This window comes from Micropterus dolomieu, linkage group LG20 (assembly GCF_021292245.1).
Source record: "Micropterus dolomieu isolate WLL.071019.BEF.003 ecotype Adirondacks linkage group LG20, ASM2129224v1, whole genome shotgun sequence".
Classification (NCBI taxonomy): domain Eukaryota; kingdom Metazoa; phylum Chordata; class Actinopteri; order Centrarchiformes; family Centrarchidae; genus Micropterus; species Micropterus dolomieu.
Window position 1 is genome coordinate 33,415,827 of NC_060169.1, and position 22,040 is coordinate 33,437,866.

General features: G+C 40.6%; 1 protein-coding gene across 3 annotated transcripts; it reads left to right on the forward strand.

Annotated features, from left to right (window-relative positions):
• The first annotated feature begins 244 nt into the window (after positions 1–244).
• On the forward strand, positions 245–21,933 carry adgrg1 (adhesion G protein-coupled receptor G1). 3 transcript variants are annotated; one of them, XM_046033148.1, is made up of 16 exons: positions 245–371; positions 505–537; positions 9,957–10,029; positions 13,474–13,739; positions 14,110–14,296; positions 14,590–14,635; positions 14,879–14,969; positions 16,369–16,491; positions 16,639–16,755; positions 17,478–17,520; positions 17,649–17,755; positions 17,861–17,976; positions 18,070–18,332; positions 18,436–18,535; positions 18,759–19,033; positions 20,558–21,933. In XM_046033148.1, the coding sequence occupies exons 3-16, from the start codon at positions 9,966–9,968 to the stop codon at positions 20,683–20,685; spliced, it is 1,926 nt and encodes a 641-aa protein (XP_045889104.1). In that variant the 5' UTR covers positions 245–371; positions 505–537; positions 9,957–9,965; the 3' UTR covers positions 20,686–21,933. The 3 variants fall into 3 exon arrangements, with proteins under 3 accessions (XP_045889104.1, XP_045889103.1, XP_045889105.1); XM_046033147.1 differs by having other exon boundaries at positions 250–537; XM_046033149.1 differs by having other exon boundaries at positions 250–537; positions 18,073–18,332.
• Positions 21,934–22,040: the final 107 nt, after the last annotated feature.

The window sequence follows — 22,040 nt, forward strand, 5'->3', positions numbered from 1 at the left end:
CTTTTGTGTTGAGTTTTTCATGTTTGTCTGTGGTTACTTTCTGCCTTTGGGTGGCTACGATCACAGTAAAGTAGATCAGTGCTGAATTAGTGTGGTCTGTTCTTCTTCTGTACTGATTGGGTGACAACAGTTCAAATTTAGTGGCTGTAAAATCCATAGGGCGGGCTTATTATCATTTTAAACGCCGTTTTGTTGGTGACGTTTTTTGGCACTAATGGCTTGCCATATAGCCTCGCATTGACATTCTCCGTGTGAAACAGCTTCAGTCGATGCTTCAGCCCCGCGTCTTGTTCTTCGGACTCTCCATTTTAAAAATACCTCAAACCGTCTCAAGCGTCACAATTTACCTGAAAAGCGACAAGTGAACTCTGGTGAAGTTTTTTGTCTCTCTCCTTCTGGTCAGCCGGTTTATGTAACAGTAATTGGCTGAAGTTTAGCTCTGTCCCAGGTTGTGACTGTGGTGTATAACTTTTATTTCTCACTGTGCCCATTTGTGTGGAACAGAAACCTCGATTGCAGACAGAAAAACTACTCAAGGTAAGCCAAAGGACAAATACTCACGTCATGTTGCTGCAGACACCATAACGTGATAATGCTATACAATTCATGTTAGCGTCTGATTTTAATGAGCACCTCCATTTGTGACCTTTTATTGTCTATTATGGTATCACAATTAAATTCTATTTTGTTCAGATATTTTTCTTCTGGAAAAATATTTTTTTCTTTTGTAAAAACTATTTTGGACTAATAATTAATCAATTACGTTTAAATTGAATAATAGTTTGCAATGTTGGTGTTATATTGCAGCACCACCATAGTCATTTACAAATTAATTTATTTCACATGTATTTCGACAATATTTTTACATTTCTGTGTGTGTGTGTTTATGTTTGTGTTATGTGTTATGTTTGGGGCTGGGGCCATGAAGGCATCCTGATTATTTACAGTAGCAGAGTTGTGCCTTGTGTATTATTTTCGTTTCCCTCATAAGCTTACCTGTGTTAGAGATAATGTTTTGTGTCATGTTGGTGTTGTATGCTACAGGATACATGAAAGGCAGGGAGTAGTGACTTTATGGCTCTGCTCTGCTCTTTTTACAGTTGTAGTATGTGGTTTCCTGACTGTGCCTCTGTGCACAATCAGAAGATTTCACTCAGAGCGATAAAAAAAACAGTGTGAAGAAGCCAAAAAGAACTGGGCAATGCCCCAGTGTTGGAAAGCACCACAGGGGTATCAGAGAAGCACTTGCAGAAAACCCTTCTCCTTTGTGCTGACATCATTTTTCATAATGAGGAAAAGAAAACCCCTGATGGCAAACTGAACCTCGTGACCCACACGATTCAGACCTAATAATATGTGGGCTATTGTCTGTGCATGTATCTGTGTGTGTGCTGTTTTATTGATTTATTCATAGCCCCGAAGGAAATATCTGCAGCATTCCACCTGCTCCTGCAATTTCCTCACAGGGGACGTCAAGATACGGATAAAGGAACATACACACACCCGTGCAGATGCGCACACTGCATCACTATGGGGCTATCACAAAGAATTCCAGAAAAATAAAATGAAAATTAAGTGTAGCCTAGGGAGCATTCCACATCAGCCATATTACATCTAGTCTTCCACTTCAGCTTGGAACGTTTCTGTGCTGAAAACTTTGATGCGAATTGCTGTTTGTTGGATCTGCAGAGAAGGAAGAAGCTATTAGGGACAATTTCAATTTGGTCATGGTTCACAATGAGTATTACTTTCGGAAGCCTCCGCAGTGGCTGCTCAGTGTATGACTGTAAACTGTTTTGTTTTTTTTCCCCACACAGAAGTCCTGAACTGCTCATGCTATAAGTCAGCGTCTCTCACAGCTGCCATGGCGTGCCAGTGGCTTCTTGTGTTGAGGCTCAGGAAAAAAAAACCAAATCTTATCTTGTGGCCATTTTGGCAGCAGCGCACAACTGCACAGTCCTCTCCTAGCAGCTGCACCTTAAGCGAAAACACAAACCAAAAAAAAAGAGAAGACAAATGGGGTCAGAGTGTTGCTTCAGAAGAAAGGTGCAAAGAGACCAGTTTTCGCAAGGTGGATGTGTTGTGCTTTGCTGTGCCATCCTTACTCTTGATGGAAAACTCTCAAGAGCTGAATAAATCCAAATACAGACATTTTGAACCGTCCACCAATCGAAATTGACTCATTTTACAATTGTAAAATATAATTTTGTGGTTGGAGTGTTGTGCAAAGAGTGAGAGCTGTTTGTGTGTGTACTGGTGTATGTGTGTGAACGTCTTTTAACCATTGGCTTAAACAGCCTCCAAACCAGCCGGTGATCTTTGACCCTTATTCATGCTGGCTGTCACTTTGGCTCTAAGGCCTGACAACAAAGGGCAGCTTTTGTTCCCTGAATTACTCTTCCATGCACATTCTTTGCTCCTTCACTCTGCTGCTTGTAGAGGAGTGGCACAAACGCGAGCTGAAACTCTTGTGGGGCAAAATCCAAACTGCAAATTCAGTCTACTGTAAATGTGTGATATAAAATATACTTTGTGTTGGACTTTGTTGTTAGCGGCATATCCTCCGGGTCTGAAAGGTGAAGCCAATGCGGAAGTTCCTTAAACCTGAATTCTTTCTAATGGCCAGCAGGGAGTCTCACCTTCAGAAGCCTCCTCAGTAGCTGCACAGGATATGACACACAAGTCCTGAACTGCTCACGGTTGTAAATCAGCAAATCTTATCTTGTAGCCATGTCGGCAGCAGTGCACAACATTAGTCCAGTGCAATCTTCTCACAGCGGCAGCACCTTTAGCAACAATACAAATGACAAAAAAAGTGAGGTCACAGTGTTACCTCGGAAGAAAAACCTGAAAGAAACCTATTTCCTCAATGTGACTGTGTTGAGTTTTACTGTGCTTAACACCATGAATTATATGCATTGCATGCATGTAAGTAGTGGACGTAGCCTCTGGGTCTGAAAAGTGAAGTCATGACCTATACCTGCATTCTTTATAATGGCCAAGCTGGTAAAAACGCCAGGAGTGTGACGAGGCGCTGAGCGTCTTTTTCCGGTCGCAGAGAGTTGAAAAATGTTCAGCTTTGGGGAAAAACGCTGCGCTCATCACTGTCACTTTTTACCCTGCCGTGCAATCACAGTACATCCGATCTTGAATGAAACGATGTGCCTATTTGCCGAGGTGTTTCCTCGGCCGCAAAATCTCATGAACCCTTGTACGGACAGTCTGTGCTCTCATGTTTCAGCCTTCTCTTCATGCAGAGCAAGAGCCAGAGCAAGTAGGCCTACATGCTTTGTGGTGACATTTTTACATTCACTAAAATTAAGTAGGCTACCCTACTTGCAATACGTCGCCTCCATGGAAATTATGTATCATAGCAACCACAGCGTCTCGGGGAAAAAAAACACTGCACCCTAGCGCTCCCTGCTGGGCGTTGACAGAACAGCAGGTGGCGTTTTCGCTTTGGTGGACACGGGCCCTATGAGAAAATAAGCCTACTTCTTACTTTATTACCAAGTAAACACTTTCCTAATGACTTTATGGTTTCAGTCACTAGTTTCAGTTCTTTTTCAATACAGCATGATGCTCATTTAGTAAATGATGGTCCCACGTAGAGTAAAATAGACCATAAAGCAGGGGATGCTTTACGGGACAGTCTGTGCTCTCATGTTTCAGCCTTCTCTTCATGCAGAGCAAGGGCCAGAGCAAGTAGGCCTCCATACTTTGTGGTGACATTTTTACATTCACTAAAATTAAGTAGGCTACCCTACTTGCAACACGTCGCCTCCATGGAAATTATGTATCATAGCAACCACAGCGTCTCGGGGGGGGGGGGGAACACCGCACCTCCAAAACGCACCCTAGCGCTCCCTGCTGGGTGTTTTCAGAAGAGCAGGTGGCGGGGCCTTAGGGTGGGGCTACCTTGTGATTGACAAGTCACTGCCACGGTGACATGTGAATCAGGACAGGGGCGTAGCAATGCATATCCCCTCCCCAGCTCCAAATATGTTCACTTCTGTGACAGCAAAAATGCCACCCTCGAGTCTTCAACACGGTAGTCCACAAACCAATGGGTGACCTCGTGGTGGCTATGCACACTTCTTTTATACAGTCTGTGAATAAAACTGACAATATTTAATTCAGGTGATTATTCAGCAACATAGGACAGACATAAAAATCAGTCACAGAAAATGTGACTGCCCTAAAATCTTTGAGAAGGGCAGGAAGTGGTATCTGCAGTGAACTTACTTATTTTACTGAAAACAGGTCATGTGTAAAGGATTTGAAGTTCTGAAGTGCAGCTGTAGCATGAAAGTCAAGTCAGCATTTGATAGTTTGGCCAACTGCCGGCAGTCAGTATTTGAAGGCATGTGACATGCTAGCAGGTCTGTGAGGCTGCACTTCCGTACAGCAGTGCTTTGAGCTAAATGCTAATATCAGCATGCTAACATGCTCACAATGGTGATGCTAACATACTGATGTTTAGCAGGTATTATGTGTACCATGTTGCGTGTTAGTATATGAGGGTCTGCTAGCATGCGTGATGGCAGTAATGGGAAAAGTCAGTGGACCACCTTCCCACGGGCCGTCAGGCCCTGGTGGCGGCTTTTGGTATGTTCACACTGCAACATTTGGGGGCGGCTGTGGCTCAGGAGGTAGAGCGGGTTGGCCGTAAATCGGAAGGTCAGCGGTTCAATCCCTGGCTCCCCCTGATTGCGTGTCGAAGTGTCTTTGAGTGGTCGAAAAGACTAGAAAGGCGCTATACAAATACGGAGCATTTACATTAACATTTAAGTTCATACTCATTTGATACACCGTTGGAAAGCAAAAATCTTTGTTACTCGACCAATGCAAACCATTTCAAGATACAATCGCAACAGCGGGTACAATAAGAGCCCTTTTCAGACCACCCACTTACAATCAAAATTGTTGCGACTTACCTGTAAAACTTAAGTTCAAAACAAATTAGCAATAAATTCCCAGGGACTTTCCTATTTGCTGACAGACATAACAGCATTCAATTAACTTGCATTTGCATTTTAGGCAAATTTTACAGGAATGGTAAGATGTTTTTAAGATACCTTAATTCTGGACAAAAGTGGACTGATCAACTGACGGTGGCTAAAGATGAAGATAAAAATTCTACCTAAATTCTACCTCCATATCAAATCTTCAAACGGCTCAGACACTGGGAGTTGCGTGCGCTCTCTCTCTCTCTCTCTCTCTGTGTCTGTCACCCTCATCTGCTGTTTCTCACACGATGTTTTGGCTGCCAGAAAGACTTGTGAAGGTGATTAATATAGGCGAGCCTGCCTGAGTGCGACGGTGTGAGTCAGACCCCTATATGATGCAGATATAGGAAGACACAGGGGAACTTTTACTGGAAAATACAAAGCGTCAGACTGGAAGGTCACCGGGTTACATTGGCGTGTCCCATTCACACATGCGTGGGCGGCAATCACTCACACATGAACACATATCAGGGCTCTATGTCATCCTGTATGTATGTAGGAGTGACGAGTGCAGCGGAGCAACAAGTTTCAGGATGAGTCTGGGCTTGGTACTGAAAAATGAGAAATGCTAATTCTACACTATGTGAGCAGTGTTCCAGTCTGCGTCCTTCACACACACACACACACATCCATCCATTTGTGCCAGTCTTTGGTCAGTGCCTCTCGTTCTCACGCACACACAAGAACGGGGAAATGAAAGAAAAGGGGAAATTCTTGCGCTGACTTGATGCCTGGGCGCCGTGCAGGGACAATAGAGGGGGGGGGGGGGAGAGTTAGTTTACTTTTGTCATGCCAACAAGTTGAAACGCTGTGAATAAGAGGAAGAATATAGTGGTTTGAGCAGAGAAAGAGTAAGTAGTTGTTCTGTTATGAAGCCCCATACAAAGGAAATGTTACATTTATACAGTTTTAGCAAATATACCCGGTGTAGAATATTTCTACAGCGTGCTAACACTTTGAAAGTGGGACATTACAGAGGGCACACATTTACACAGAAGAGTTTTGTGTTGCTGGAGGGGGGCATTTCTAGAGAACTGAGCTTTGCACTGTGTGTTCACACGTGTGCATAACTGTCTGTGTGGGGGGTGACACTGGTTTACTGTTTTCCTCAGTGCAGCTAGATGTCTTCTTCATCAATAGTACATAGTCAGAGAGGCATTAATTGTGGGAACTGGTGAAGGCTGACGTGAGTCACACATTAGTGCTTCATTAGTGATTCACCACCAGTGTGATGCTGAATGTTGTACAGTCTTGTTGTTGAGTAATGGGTCATTATTTCAGTTTGGTCTAAATTTCTCCAGTTACTATGCAGCTTTGAGCCCAATGCAAAAATTGCTACAATGTAATTTTGTATTATTACTAGTGGCTTTTATTACAATATAGATTCTGCTGAAGTATTATGAATTTGTAACAGTTCAGGACAGAATGGCGTGAGAGCCTTTTTTTTAGGGTGGACAATCTGGGAAAAGTTGTCTTAACTTTCAGCAGTCCAACATTGGTCAAATTGGAGTTACATTTTGATTCTGATCATATTATGTTAATTATGTATCCTAATCCTGAAATAACTTCCATTCCATTTGTGTTTTCCAAAGTCAGCAAACAGCCTTATGTTTAGGCATAATTTTCTTTACATCTATGGGTTTAAATAAAAAATTAGCCAAAAATAGACATTCTTATCCAGCTGTTATCTACAAACAGTTTCTCAATATGAAACAAAAAAGACTCATTCCCAAGCCCACTTATAGATTTATCTGGAGCCGCCAGTCACGTCTCACAGTGAGTTGATGGAGATTGCTCGGTTGTTATGGAAGGTTCATTCTTAGGCCATCGACATGACAACTAAACTCAAGACAGTGAGATGTGATTGAAAAAGCCAGTAAAGTTTTTTTTAAGTACTAAGTTCGAATTTCTGGAACATTTTAGAATATCAATTCAATATGATATTTCAACAAAACACCACATATACTGTGACTGTAGAATAAACCCTCTCCTTGATGGGTAGGTTCGTGCTGGGCAAAGGAAGTTTCTGCATGTCTTAACATAGTAGACCGCCACCACATTTGTGTCTTCATTGCCACCACAGGGCTGCGCGATGGTGTACTCTTTCGGGTACTGTAGAGCCACTTTGGCAAGAACCCAGTCTGGGCTGTAGCCTCTGTCTCACATTTACTATGGCGGTTTACCAGGTTTTAGAAGTCACAGGTTACATCCATTGTAGCTTGCTGAACCACTATACTGGTCTGTGTGTGTGTGTGTGTGTGTGTGTGTGTGTGTGTGTGTGTGTATAATATATTAGTTCCTTATCATAAAACCAGTGTGAATTCAAACCTTAGCACCTTTCCAAAAATTGTCAAAAAGGGAAGTGCCAAAACCAGAAAGCAGAGTCATGTCATGAAAAAAATAGTAGTTGCAGTTTCACTCAACCTTTGTGAATTTTTACTGAAGTGAAAGTAGTTGCTATCATATTTATTATAGTATATTGTCCTTTTTTATTAGATTCATATTGTGTATTCATAGAGTAGTATATTATATAATGTAATCGTATATTAACAGGTAGATAGATTACTTTCCCAACAATATATACAGTCATTTCTGAGTTTGTCCATCTTGATTACAGCTTCATACTCTATGGTACTGGTTGATTTTGCACTGAATAAGTAATGTCTTAAAAATATAAAACTATAAATTTATGCAGTGTTTCAGCTGGGGATGTTCAGTGCAACAGAAGTACTTACACACAGGATTTAGTCAAACTGAAATAAAAAACGTAATGTGTGAAATCCTAGTAGGTAATTACTGTATGTAGCATCAGAGAGCCCAGGTTAACATAGAGATGACACTTGACTACAAACTGGCCTTATCATTACCAGAGCGCCCTCTATCTCTTTTTCCCTTCAGTGTAGCAGAGAATTACCTCGCAGAGAATGGGAAGGGAATTAAGAGGAAGAAAGCAGCTCTGTTTAAATTAGTTTATTATTAATCAAATGGTTGAATAATAATTGTGTTTCCAGGTCTCTGGAGTGTACATTTGAAACGGGTAAAAGTAAACGCCATAAACAGCGGATAATCAGGAAGTTGGATTTGTCATACTAGAAACAGACTTGTCAGACTGTAGACCCTCAGGCAGAGGGTGCGGCTGCCCGGGGCCCACGGTTCTCTCCAGTTACAAAGGGTCTCACCTTGAGCCCGGTCTGCCTGACTGAACATGTATTTGTGTTGTTTAGTTTAATACATGTGGCTTGTTTGTATTGTTGTTGATTCCACCAATTTAATAGGGCCCCCGCCATTTCTTAGGGAGTTTTAAAAGCTTGCAGCCTGTCTGCTGAATTCTGTTTCCCTCCTGTGTTTGTTAACAATAAAAGTGTGGGGAGGGAAAGTGCCACTGTATAAGGGCCCGTTAGAGATCCTCGCCTTCTCTGAAATGAGCCATCAGCTCTGCGCCTGTTATCAGATGATGGGTGACAGGAGGCTAGATAACACTGGATTTAATGTGGAAGCGTGGCCTAAATGAGCCTAACAAATGAAAATCAGTCTAATCCTGAACTGGGATTAATTGTTTAATTAGGCAGCTGTAGCCTTTGTCAAATTGTGAGTCTGGCTGGTAATGCTAACACTAGTTAAACCTGGTGTTTAGCTATAAGCCTGAAAGCTAGCCTCAGTGGGACCAGGGCTTGGTCTGTTCTACACACTTTGAATATCTACGTACCTTCTGCTACCTCACACAGTGTTGCAATGTCTTCAGAGCAGAAACATTCACTGTAGCTTGTTGCTCTGTGTTGCTTAAACATCCTTCCCTGTGTGTGTGTGTGTGTGTGTGTGTGTGTGTTTATCAGCCTCTCTCTGTTCGTCGCTGTGCGGTTGTCCAAGGTACTGGTCAAGTGTCAGGTGTGTGTTGCAGCAGTACGTAGTTATAAATAGCCAGATGACCGACCAAGGCTATGCAGGTTTGCACGTATGTCTCTTGTTCTTTTTGTCTTTTTTTCTTTTGTCTTGCTGCCTTTCTGCTTTGTCTGTGGTTCAGCCGGTTCCTGTCTGTCTTGTGATGTTTTAGGACAACCGCGGCGGCCCTGTTTCCCCTGCAAAATCAGCATCTGCATCTCTACACAAGTTCTCCCTGTCACACATACTTTACAGTAACTCTACACAGTCAGTGTTTATTTGTTGCATTTTAGATTGCACCGTGTAACCGTGGGTGAATGTGCCAGTTCTGTGACAAAGCTTGGAAGTGGTTTGTCACGTGGGCAACAAGTAAACCTTGAAAGCCCACGTGATGAACAGACTGTCTGGAATGAGTTGGTATTTTTGGTGGAAATTGAAAATGACAAAACTGCGTGTGTGGTTAATTGACACATTTCTGTCTGGTATGACATGACTGAAGTTTATTATGATGCAACACTTTTTCATTGTCTTCTTTTCTAATCTAAATATTGGAATGTCTGCTGTGTATTCATATCGAAACAGCAAATATCAGCTATGTTACTTTATTCTTTGGAGCAAGAAAAAATCAAGTTGCTGTACATAGGGTGATGGACTGACCGGGGGAAGACTGTTTCCATTGTTAACAGCACAGAAAGTTATCTGTGTATTTTGAACCTGAACTCATTTGTATTCATTGATAATAATATAAAAACAAAGCAGGCGCCTGGATAAGAACAGTATCGTTAAAAAAACGTATTATGTCAAACCTGTGCTACCTCTAGATAGGGACATTTTGTTTTATATAGGATGTGTGTTTAAGAATGTAAGCGATATGCTTGTATTTCATTGAAATTTTGCCTTTGACAGTTATAAACTGGCAGCAAACACACACAAAGCTTTTTCATTTACTTCATTTTATCAGCAGGGGTGGGATTTTCTTATTTGCCGACTGACGTGTTTCCTCGCCTATGCAGAAATAAATTATAGGTATGTTCCTCTTTTACAACTGTATTTTACTTTCTTTGGCAGTTGTTACCAATGGAGCCTCGACTAACAGATAATCTGAATGTTGTGTTCATCTTGATCACCCTCCTCTGCACAGGTAAGATAACCACATTTTTTGCCTCTTATTCATTTGCACAATTGCGTCGCTACGCACTGCAGCTCCCCCGTGCTTGCTTCTGTATGCGGTACATGTTGTCATGTGTCGGGATATTCAAAGAGAGACATTCAAAAGCAATAATTGATAGAAACTTCAAACGTACACCAGATGTTTCCTCTGTGGGGTAGATGATCTGATGCGTACATTTGCATGTTTGTGAAGAAAACACAGTGACTTTAAACCGCTGCAACATCTCAAGTTAAAGTTGTAAATAAGTACAATTAATGACCCCGTTGTCCTAGTGTGTTATGTTTAATATATCATGAGAAGTGTGGCATTGTGGGAGTTGGGAACAAGGAAAATAAAGACATAAAGAAAATTCTGTTTGCCACCAGTGCAGTTTCAAGGGTCAGTATCTTAAAGCAGGTTAAATGGGCTCCAGTATGGATCAGTAAGAACTTTAGGTTGTCAAATGATAAATCATTTATAATCATATCTGTGGTTTTATATCTGAAAAAAATCCACCCACCCTGTAATCTCAGTGTTACACACGCTCACAGATTTTAGTTTCAAGAGGAATTCTGTCACACTTGTAATTTAAATGTGTGACTTCAGTGTCACACATGTCTGTTGGTGCAGCATGCGTGGAGCGCGAATGTGAATTATTGAAGGCTCATCACATAAACCTCAGCAACCTGGTTTACAATTAATCTACGGGCGTGTTGGAGACCGACGTATCGTAAACAGTTCACACAGTCTCGTGAAAAAAAGAGTGTGTTCCTACCAATCCTCTCAGTCCAAAACGCTTTAGGGGCAGCAGCTGTGTGCTTCATCTTCACCAGTCTGCATTTTTTACACACAGTACATGTACTTGTGGCTGTCTTTATCAACAGGATGTGATGACATTGTCCGGGTTAAATGTTATATTAACCACTTTGTGCACCGACTTGAGGTGTAGAAAGTCGCATCTGAAGTGAACTGTTTTTATCGGCACATGGTTATTATACGAGTCATTGAGATGCCAAATCAAATTGTGCACTTTTATCATTTGTTATTGTGACCAATGACCAGACACGTGAATTTAACTTTTAAAAACAACATCACCTTCTCTTGGCAGTATATTTGAGCTGCTGTGTTCATATTTGCAACTCTACATGTCCCGTTTCATCTGAGGAAAACTCTCAGGATTCCCAAACAGATCGTGTTTGGCCATGATTGCCACAGCTTCCAACATACCCACCTATAATGTATTCTTTCTGATCCTGCCCTGCATCCAAGTGGGCTACATGAGGCAAGCCTGGCCGTTAAATGACCAAAAGTGCTGTAGCACACCCCTAACTGGGCAGGACACGTTTGACTGTGATTCATGCCACACCTGTTGATTTATAGAATGCAAGGCAAGTTTATTTGTATAGCACATTTCAACAGCAAGGTAATTCAAAGTGCTTTACACAAAACATAAAAGCAACAGGGAAATATAACAAAGTTTAAAAGCAACATAGGGAAATTGAAAAAATACACATTAAAAAATAATAAAAGTTACAGTGCGGTGTACAATCAGGGTTAAGAGTTAAATGGAAAATAAAAACAGACAGAGGGGTTGAGCAAATAATTGAGTTACAGTTATTTTGAAAAGAGAATAAACAGAGAAGTACACTTAATCTACTCTCTCTAGCTAGTCTGTACTCGGGTCCATAGCAATCTTTGGGTCCACTGAAACTCCAAAAACCCTCGGACACTACAGAGAAACCAGGACATGTCTGTCCGCAGGCCACTTTGATCCAGTTATACTCTGGACCCACGTGCGCGTTTACAGGTGGACAGAGGTTCCTGCAAATCACTCTGGCGCGAGATTTAAGACCACTTCCTTCACTCCTACTACCTACCTACTCATTTCTCACCGTGTAAATATTTAATTAAAAGCAATGGTAAAAAGCTAAAAACAAAGAAAAAGAAAACAGGACAGTAAAAGTTACAGTGCAGTGGAAGTTTTCAATCTACTAGTTAAAGGCAGTGGTAAATAGAAAAATGTTAAATATTTAATTAAAAGCAACGGTAAAAAGAAAAGTCTTAATTTCAAAGAACTGACAGTTTCAGCAGTAGTAGAACCTATTTTGTTTGCTTTGCACTCGGTGGTCAGAGTCAGCAGTTCTTTTTTGTCTTTGTGAAACCTCACTGTTATAGAATTTGTGCATTTTCACATTGCTACAGCTGACTTAGCAGCTAAAGGTTAATATTGTAACAGTCAATCAGAATACTAACAGCTTAGTACTTTTTACTGAGGGCTTATCGGGCGGGAAAATATGTGGTCTGCTGCGAGAAGACAGGGAGTTGGTACTGTTATCTTCTATCTAGATCTAGATTTTCTAGATGGACAGATAAATGTCTCAGAACAGCAGATTTGCTATGTCAATTTTTTTTATGTAAGGGCTCCTTTCTCTTCGTGTACGTGAATAAGAACCGTGCATTCACAGACATGTGAACCTAAAGTAGTAATTAGTAAAGTCATTTCTCTACTACACACTATTTTCACAGGTGTCAACAGGCTTTGAATTTTTTTTCTGAACGTCATTTCACAAGTCCAAAATCTTATTTGCCATTGTTTGAGCCCAAAAGAATGTTGTTTCAAAAAAAACTCTTGAAACAAGCAAGGTTATTATAGTTTGGGATTTTTCATTAGTTTTAATTTTATGTTGTTTTGGCTTTTTGTTTTCAATTTCAGGTTAGTTTTAATTAGTTTTTAACGTTGTTTTGCAAGTTTAGTTTAGTTTTTATTTTTTGAAAATGCTTAGTTTTAGTTTTTATTAGTTTCAGTGTTAGTTTTAGTCTTTGTCGCTGCAGGATGCCCGGCTCAGTTCAGTTTAGTTTTTTCACAAAACATTAAAATACAACTACAATCATTAGAAATAATGCAGATTTGTGAAAAGGGACACCCTTTTTTATCTGAAGCTTATGCATAGGGGCCCAAACACTAAGCAAATTTTTGAGGTATTAACACATTGTCTAAATAAATACTACAAATAAATGAGGCACATGCAATCTGAAGTATAATTTCTAACCTACAGACAGAAAGCCCTAAGAGCAAACTACCCTAATCCTACTACCCAGTGGTCCCAAGAAATTCATTTCATCAGTCTCTAGCTCTATCATTCTTAGTTAAATAGGTTAAATACAATTGATAGTGTAGGCCCCCCATGGAGCCATAAATAACAGGTCCCTAGCACTCTGAAACCTATATTAATCAAAAAATCAGTATTAAAACAGTGTGAAGCACAAAGAGACAGGTCTGTCTGTGGGTTTGTATGCGAAGAGCCAGTGTTTGTTTCAGTATGGCGCATACAATTCTTATTGAATAATATTTTTTAAATAATGTTGTTACATTTAACAGAACACCAAACATCAAGCCATCTTTTGTCAATGTGTGTGGACTTTTGTTTATTTCAGGGTCAAGTGAAAATGACCTGTACTTGAACTTTTGTGGCACCTGGCTCCATGGGGACGGCTCCCTGAGCCTGAACGTCGACCTGTCCACAGGCTGTAATGGGATCTCAGTCTCAGCCAATAGGAGCTCTCTGTCCATCAATGGACAGATCACAGCCCAGTGCAAGCGGTCTGAAGTTATTTCCCTGGAGAAGTTTGGGCTTGATTCAGAGGAGAAAAGTCACTTCTGTCTGTACTGGGAGCCGTTGCTGGACCAGTTGAAGCTGGAGGTAAATCAGAAGAAGGAGGAAGGAGATTAAGATGTTGTTGAGGATACCAAGCTAATATAACCGAGGTTTTTCAGTAACACAGTACATGTTGCCTTTTCAAAGCTCATCACTCTATAAAGTAGAAGGTGTGAAAACAATATGAGATCTGAAAGTGCGATAGTAATACGGTATGTCTTACTAAAGCGCATGTACATGAAATGTGCAAGACTCAAGTGACACCAAGTGAAAAGCATAATTGCGAGAACAGTGTGTAATGTGTACTTTACATACAGCACTGTGTGCTACTGTACCTTAGTTGCATTCCCCATTGAAGACCTTAACGAATGTTGGTTATTTGTTTGTGTTTTGTTGTTCTTCTGTTTTTGTACAGATCAGAGGAAATAACCTTACTCTGTGCTGGCCTGCCAGCCTGCAGGGGTCCTGCTGCACTGATCTGTCTCATGGCGCAAATACCCCCGAAGCACCATACGGCATCACCAATGGAATGATCAAAAATGACGTAATCACCGACAAAGTACTGACAGCCTACACGTTCAATGGAAGTTCCACCGACTGCAGTAAGAGAAAAATTATGGTATTTGTTTAAGGAATATAATTAGCAAGATAAAGGTTTTACTGATTGGACATAAAATTTGCTTTATTGTTTTCTCCTCTAATAAGTTTTTCACATTGATTGGTAAAATGTCCTTCTGTATGTAAGGATGGATGGATAAACTTTCAAATAAAAAGTGTCAAAACTTCATTCAACTCAAAATCCAAAGATTCAGTCAAGAAATGACTGTTCAAGTGTCACAGTTCAGAGTTTAACATGTCAAATTCAAAACTGCTCTCTTTTTTTGTTGTTTTGCAGAAGCATTATGTGATCAAGCAAACCAGGGACCCACCCAAGTCAACATGTAATTTCCTCTCTGTTTTTTCTCAAATGCACCATCCCATTTGCTGAAGTAGCATGACATGGTCTTTATTTTATCAACATCACTCCTCATATGACTGTCTTAATTGCTAAGCCCGCTGCTGTGCAGCTTTATGTAATCAAGAGCATAAACAGGAAGCTAAGCTTTATTCTAGGTTAGGGTGGAGGTTTATTTAAATTGTCATCTGACCAGATCATGGTGGTGTGTGTTAATATGTGTTTCCAGGAGTAAAGACACTGCGAGGTCCCATCCCTGCGCTCACAGCACTGAGGTGGACATGAAGGAGAATTTCAGAGGCTACAACGTCAAATCGCCTGTAAGACAAATGCACAGAAATAGAGTTGAAAGTTGACTTTGATTTACTGTAAGGTCTGTAAGAACATCTAACCACAAGGTCCATTTAGAAAAGCATGACATGATCTTGAATTGTAGATGATCAAATTTCCATTTCCAGCACATTAAGGTCTTCATGTCCATGTTTGCTTAAAAGCTGATGTTCAAAGTTCATTTTGGACCTTGGAAACAGACGTCAAGACCACAAGGTCCATTTAGTAGCTGTTCTGGAGCTTTCAATCGTCGTGTCAACGTCTAAACTGCCGTCCTTTGGTCAAAAATGAACTTCGAATTTCAGGATTGAGACTACAATGTCATACACCTACGCTGTAGTCTATACAGACCACATAAGCTAAGGCTGTGACCACACGAGTTCCGTCTTAGTTGCATTTTAGCTGCATATTCAAAAAAAATGAATCACATTTCCTCTGAGACACAAACAGAAACTTAAGTTATATATGCCCTTATCCCTGTTTGGAGCCATGGACTAAAAGGGAAGATTTTTTCAGCATGCATGCAACAGCATGTTTTAGTGATTTATAGCCATATATATAGTCATTCATAATACTGATTATTACTTGGTTAGTGACTTGATAACTTAATGCTATTCCTAAAACTAGTTTTGTATAGGAAAACAGAGATTGCTGTAGCTAGTACAAAGATTAAATAAGAGGTTAACGTTTCTTAGTCTGTGGCAGCGATGTGTACAAAGCCTCAGTTATGATCTAATCAGTTGATTCTGAAATGAAGTCACGAACATATTCCTTCATTCACTCAAAGTCTCTTTTCCCTGTAGCGGTGGACTGACTTGTCTCTGCTCTACAGTATATTACAGCTCAAATGAGTAGGCTGCTTCGCTCCTGTGACTGTGTGCGTCCATTTTTAATCAGGGGCTTCCTTTATAGCAGGTTTTTAACCCACTGAACGAGTAACTGTCTCAACATTTTTATTTAAGCTGAGGGTAGTGGTGATTTAGTTGAGAAACTAGGTGAGAGGTTAGCCACATGAAAGTGAATTATACCAACATTTTACTGACAAGTAGAGGATGGATTTTGAAAGCTGTCATTCTTCTTCCAAACTATCTTAAAATAGGGCCATTTGTGTAAGTGCCCAGCAATCCTCATGCACATCTACCAATTATAACTGTACAGCACGGTGTTGTGAGAGCAGCGGGGTGGTGCACGTCATGTCCTTGTTGACACTGTTCCCACATCCTGTATTTAATGAAATCATTAAGAACTGATACTGATATGATTAGCCTGTTTGTGGCGAGTGTATCTCCTGTTCATTTTTCATGTGTTGACTTGAAAGTGAATCGACCCAAACCCCCAATGTGCCGTCTCTCACTGTGCAATGTTCTCTGTATCTGTTCTGTTTCCCAGGCCCCTGAACGTGTATCTGCAGAGTCTACTATCACTGTCCATATCCCCCCCGCTCTAAAACAAGCTGCGAAAAAGACCAGCAAAGTCCTCTGCACGTTCTTCAAAAACAACTCCCTGTTCCAGGTACAACTCAATTTGGCCTTCAACATCTTGATCTGAGCTTAGACTTGAAACAGTACACCACTTCTGCTGACAGGGATGGTAAAAGACTGGTGTAGGCTATATTGTATGGGGGACAGGTAAAGATGTGTGTGTGTGTGTGTGTTCCAGGAGGGTCACAAGGAGTCCAGGGTTCTTGATGATGTGGTGGGAATCACTGTGGAGAACGAGGTCATCACTAATCTGTCTGCGCCAGTGAAGATTGACTTTCACCATGATGTCATACCTGTACGTTGGTTTGCTTTTTCTGCCCTTTTGTCTGTATAAGCGTGATCAGTGTCACTTTTTATTGTCTTTAATCTGTACTTTCAAACTTTATTCTTAAATCAGTTTTCAAAATACGGTAGGGAATCTCTTGAACACTAAAAATTTAGCGTGTATTTGATGCTACATTACAATTGAATTATTTGGTTAACTAAATGAAGGGATTCTGTGGTCCACGTCTCGCTCACTATTTAATGGTGGCCATTGAACTATATTGCCTTTATAAACAATAGAGTTGGATATTTTTGCAGAACTCAGATGTTTCTCTAAAACTGAAACACGTCCAGATCAAAGGTTCTTTTGTTAATGTAACATGCGTGCTATATGTGTCTCTTAACTCACAAACCTCTCAAATGTGGGTTTGCTGCGGATGCTGTTAAGAAAAAAGGAAGCTCCTTCTCAGTTCCATGACGTCTGCCTCAAGCTGTCTTCTTCATACACAGAGAACGTACACAAACCACTTGAAGGTTTCTTTACTTACCTCACATCTTGTGAAAACAAATGGCGTTTATATGCTTAGGTTAGCGTGTTGCTTCCTCTCTGCAATGCCTGTAAATCTGTATCATTATTACTCTGTGGCAGCTCTTTAAATTACTAATAAATCAAATGGTGAAGTGGTTACTTAGTAACCTGAAACTTAATGGGAAATGATTACAGCTCACATCTATCTCTCCTCGTTGTTTCAGAAAACGCATCCAAGGAAATGTGTTTCATGGGACACCAGGAAAGGTTGGAACCCTTCAGAACCAAGCATAAAAAATATTCATACAAAATGCATCTATGTGTCCGTGTGGATTTAGTGTAACTCCCATAGATGACAACTAAGTATGTTTAAACCTATTATTTTCTTTGTGCAGATCCACTGCAGGTCAGGTGGTTGGTGGACGGATGTAAGACAAAACCGAAGGGAGAAAAACACACGGAGTGCCTCTGTAACCATCTGACTTACTTCACTGTGCTAGTGGTGAGACACATATCAGTTTATAATGAGCAAACATTCAAAAAATCCACTCATATTTTGGTGTGTGAGGCCTGTGGTGCTCTGCTCATTGCTCTTGTGTCTCGACAGCAAGTGGAGCCTCGCCCAGTGCGCCACCTCCTGGCTTTGACTGCTATTACATTTGTGGGCTGTGCTGTGTCGTTTTTCAGCTGTTTGGCTCTCATTGTTTATCTCTGCAGGAAGAGGTAATATTACTTTGCATACGCGGTTTATCAAAAAATATAAGTCATTATTAACAATAAAGTAACCCATTCATCTCCATTCCACTCTCCCTCTAGCAGGCGATCGAAGGAGCAGTCCATACCTATCCACTTGGGCTTAGCTGTCTCTCTTGCCTTCCTCTATCTGCTCTTCTTTTTTACTGGAGTCCTGGCCAATACGGGAGGGGAGAGCGTGTGCCCCTGGGTGGGGGCGGGCCTCCACTATAGCCTGCTCAGCTCCTTCACCTGGATGGGCATAGAAGTTTTCCACACCTTCTGGTTAGTCTGCATGGTTTTCAGCCCCTCCCCAAAGCCCTATGTATGGAATCCGGTCGGCTTCGGTGAGTGTGTGAAGCAACATTTCCAAAAAAAAAAGAAAAGACTTCATGGTACATTTAAAGTAAAGATGAGATTAACATATGACCTTTGCAAATTCTTTTCCAGTTCTCCCTGCTGTTCCTGTTGTCATCCTGGCTGCAGTAGGTGACATTTATGGAGTGAGAGAGGTGGAGTCGAGTGATGACATGTCCAGTCCTTATCTGATGTAAGCAGGATTATTTGGACCAAGATATTTACTGTGGAGAAACATTGTGCAGTGATGCCTAGATAATGTACAAATAAAAGCAAGCACAATAAATCACAAAGTCACACACCCCATGTTGTGACAGCAGAGGAGTGGTGTAATGTTCAAGGAAACTTGGCATCTTATTTGTCTCTCTTTGAGGTTACTTGCTTTTCCTTCTCTGAGTATATTCGTTTTTTTCCAGGTGCTGGATGAAAAATACCAAAAAGGCCTTGCTGGCCCACTACTTCACCAGTGTGACAGCCCTGGTCATCCTGGTATCCTCTGGCGTTGTGATGCTCATCCTGGTCTATAGGAAGATCCGCATCAGGGATGAATGGAGGCAGAATCGTGTGGCTTTTCTCAGCATCTGGGGCCTCAGCTGCCTGTTTGGGACAACTTGGAGTCTGGCCTTCCTGGACTTTGGGCCTCTCTCTGACGTTGTCCTCTTTCTCTTCTGCATCCTCAACTCTTTTCAAGGTCTGAGCTTGTGGTTTACTGTACACACACAGGTTTCAGTCAGTCCAGATTGCACTTGGAGTTTATATTGTGTTGTTATATTCATGAGGAGCTTGGGCTTCTGTCAACTTGTGTGGAAGGTTTGTTCTTTTTCTCATTAATAAGTGGCCATACCACAGGACTATTACAACGGGAGAGAGACTGGCATTTTCAGGCATTAAACGGTGTCACCAGACTTTATATGGCATTTGGTCCAAAAACACTGGTCCAAAGGGAAAAAAGGCGTTAAACAAACCAAAACAAGCAACATGTATCATCGCCACCTACATGTAGCAAGTCTTTGGACAGGGCTATTTTCATTGTTGCCTCACAGATTGGTGGCTGTGTATTTTGAGCCAGTGGCCCATTGTATCAGTGTGGGAATGAGACAATGGGCATGGTTAATCAAGGCCTTCTGTTACTGGTGCCTATCAGAAGAAAAGCTGTTTCCTCTCACATGCAGCGTACTTGTTTTTGATTCAAGTCCAAAAAATGCAACTTATTAACCCTATTTTTGCTGCACAATGGTGGTTCAGTGGGATCATTTTCTGTACCAACTGGCTAACGTGCCATGACTAATGTTACTCTATAGGCCTACATCTACAGATTACATGGACCTATGTTCAGTCGTTTCATTAGAATTTTACATCAGATAAGGATTTTACACATAATGTGTAAAGAAATAGTTAGACATGTTGGTAAATACACTTTGCTTCCTTGTTGACAGTTAGATGAAGGGATCGATCGCTCTCATGTTTGTCTGCTAAATATGAAACTACAGCCAGGAGCTGGCTAGCTTAGCTCAGCTAGACTAGAAACAGGAAAAAGGCTAGCCTGGTTCTGTCCTGTAGACACCTCCACCTGCCAGCACGTCTAAATCTCACTAATTTTTTAATTTTATTTGGGGTTATGTGCCGGACTATTTCTTGGCCAGGTTGCAGCTTTAGCTGACAGATTTAGTGCACAGATATGGAGAGAAAGAGATGTATAGATCTTCTCATCTAGAAAGGTATTTGCCAACGTGTTGAATACCTTATTTAGACAAATCTTCACATATTCACTATTTTGACATTATGTTACCTGCGCCTTATTTATTGCAGTAAAACTGCATTGTTGTGTAAAACAATGGCAATTCCAAAACTAAATCTAAAGCAAAGCCAAACTTTCTGTGGCTCACAGCGTAGAGCGGGTTGCCCACTTCCTGGAAAAGCAGGGATTATTGGCAAACTGTTCCTTTATCAGCAGAGCAAAACTTAAATGTATCTGAAATGCTCTCTGTCTTTTGTTTTGGATACACATACCAGCATCCTGTGACAGCTAAGAAGGCCAGTGGAGTACTTTTTTTATTTTTTTTATTTAGCTCACATCTTTACAGTGAAGGTTCATTTGTTTCAAATCAAATCAAACAAGTGACAATATTCTACAGTTAAATAATATTCAGAGAGCTTTTAGGTGGAAGTTCAAGAAAGCAAAGCATTGAACCTTGGTTCTGGTCTGTTCCCCCAGGCTTCCTGTTGATGTTGCGGTTCTACATGCTGGACTGGATGCGGAAACATGCTGGTGGCTCCATTCTAGGCAGCACCAGCACTGGATCTACCAGACAACACATGCTACAGGCCCAGGAGAAGAGTTAGATGGGCCTTTGAAAAGAAAACGTACAGTAGAGGGAAAAAAAAAACAATGCTGCAGCAGTCAAGCTTTCTATGTACAGTATTTTAAAGTAAATGTACCACCATTGACTGCCACTCTAAATTCACTGTTTGCTAAATTGAAATTATGTCTGTCACAGCTGTAGAGTCAAGTTCAAAGTGACTCCAAAAACCAATGAGCGATCATCATATCCTCACAGACCAAACGGACTTTCAGTCACTTACCTCTTGGTGCTGTTCAGACCCACTAATTCAGTATTACTGTCGAGGTAACGATAAAATTGGAGGTCAGCATTTCTACCCCTAGAAAGTCTATTAGCAGTCATTGATATTTTTTTTTTGAGCTACAAATGGCACTCATGAGCATAAAGCAAATGGCTGTCAATTAGCGAAATATTAACGCCTTGCTGGAAGTATTTTAATCAACTCCATCCACTTTGTAGCCAAAACAGATAACTTGATTATTTGATTTTTCTTCTTTGGGACAGTGGAGAAACAACAACGTCATCACTCAGGAACTCATAATACAGGCCTGGAGCCTATATTTGTACAAAACCTAGACTGGGTCTAGTTTTAGAAGGGAAAGAATTTATTTAAGATTTTAAATTGTAAGCTGGGGATAAGTTTTAATTCCAGATAGGGAAACATGGGGGAGTTAAATGATATCAGGTTGCTGTGCTGTGATTTCCTTTGTATTATTTGTAAAGAAAAATTATATATATATATGTATTATTATTGAAGCTCTCCTTGAACCTTAGATAAGCTTTTTAGTTTTACTTTTGTACTGCGTAAGCTTTTGTTTTGGATCTAATGTTTTACCTCTTTTAAAGTAGCACTTTTTTAAATTGACTTATAGAGCCTCAATGAGTCTTGTATTGCTCTATTGTGCATAATAACAAGATTTAATATGCATTATGTATGCATTGTAAGATAATAGCTGCATGTATTTTTTTTTTTATTAAACCAGACCGTATTCAGACATTCAGTCACAATAATTCACATAAAATGTAATAATGGTCAAGTAATTATCAAAATGGACCAAAATGCAGTATTTAACTACTCTAAATTTGGTTAAAACATTTCTTTCATCTCCAGTAAGTGAGTTTTTAGACTGTGATATTTGCACTTTTTTATTTTCTAAAGTGAAATTTTATGTAAATCAAATTATTGTGTATATTAGTTTTGTGGATGTATAAAAAGTGTTAATAAAAACATCTTTTGGTTACAAAGAAAGTAATGGCTGTGTGTGTGTCTAAATGTGAGTGTGCACCAGTGCAAAGTAAGCACTTTCGAGGCTTGCTGTTTTCCTGCTCAGCCGTCCCTCCTTATCTTTGCCTGCG

Bases quoted from the DNA above. Each gene is read 5' to 3' on its own strand.
- adgrg1 (XM_046033148.1), top strand. From the start codon at position 9,966: ATGGAGCCTCGACTAACAGATAATCTGAATGTTGTGTTCATCTTGATC. The intron at 17,521-17,648 runs GTTGGAACCCTT...TTCTTTGTGCAG, and splicing joins TTCATGGGACACCAGGAAAG to ATCCACTGCAGGTCAGGTGG. The intron at 19,034-20,557 runs GTCTGAGCTTGT...CTGTTCCCCCAG, and splicing joins CATCCTCAACTCTTTTCAAG to GCTTCCTGTTGATGTTGCGG.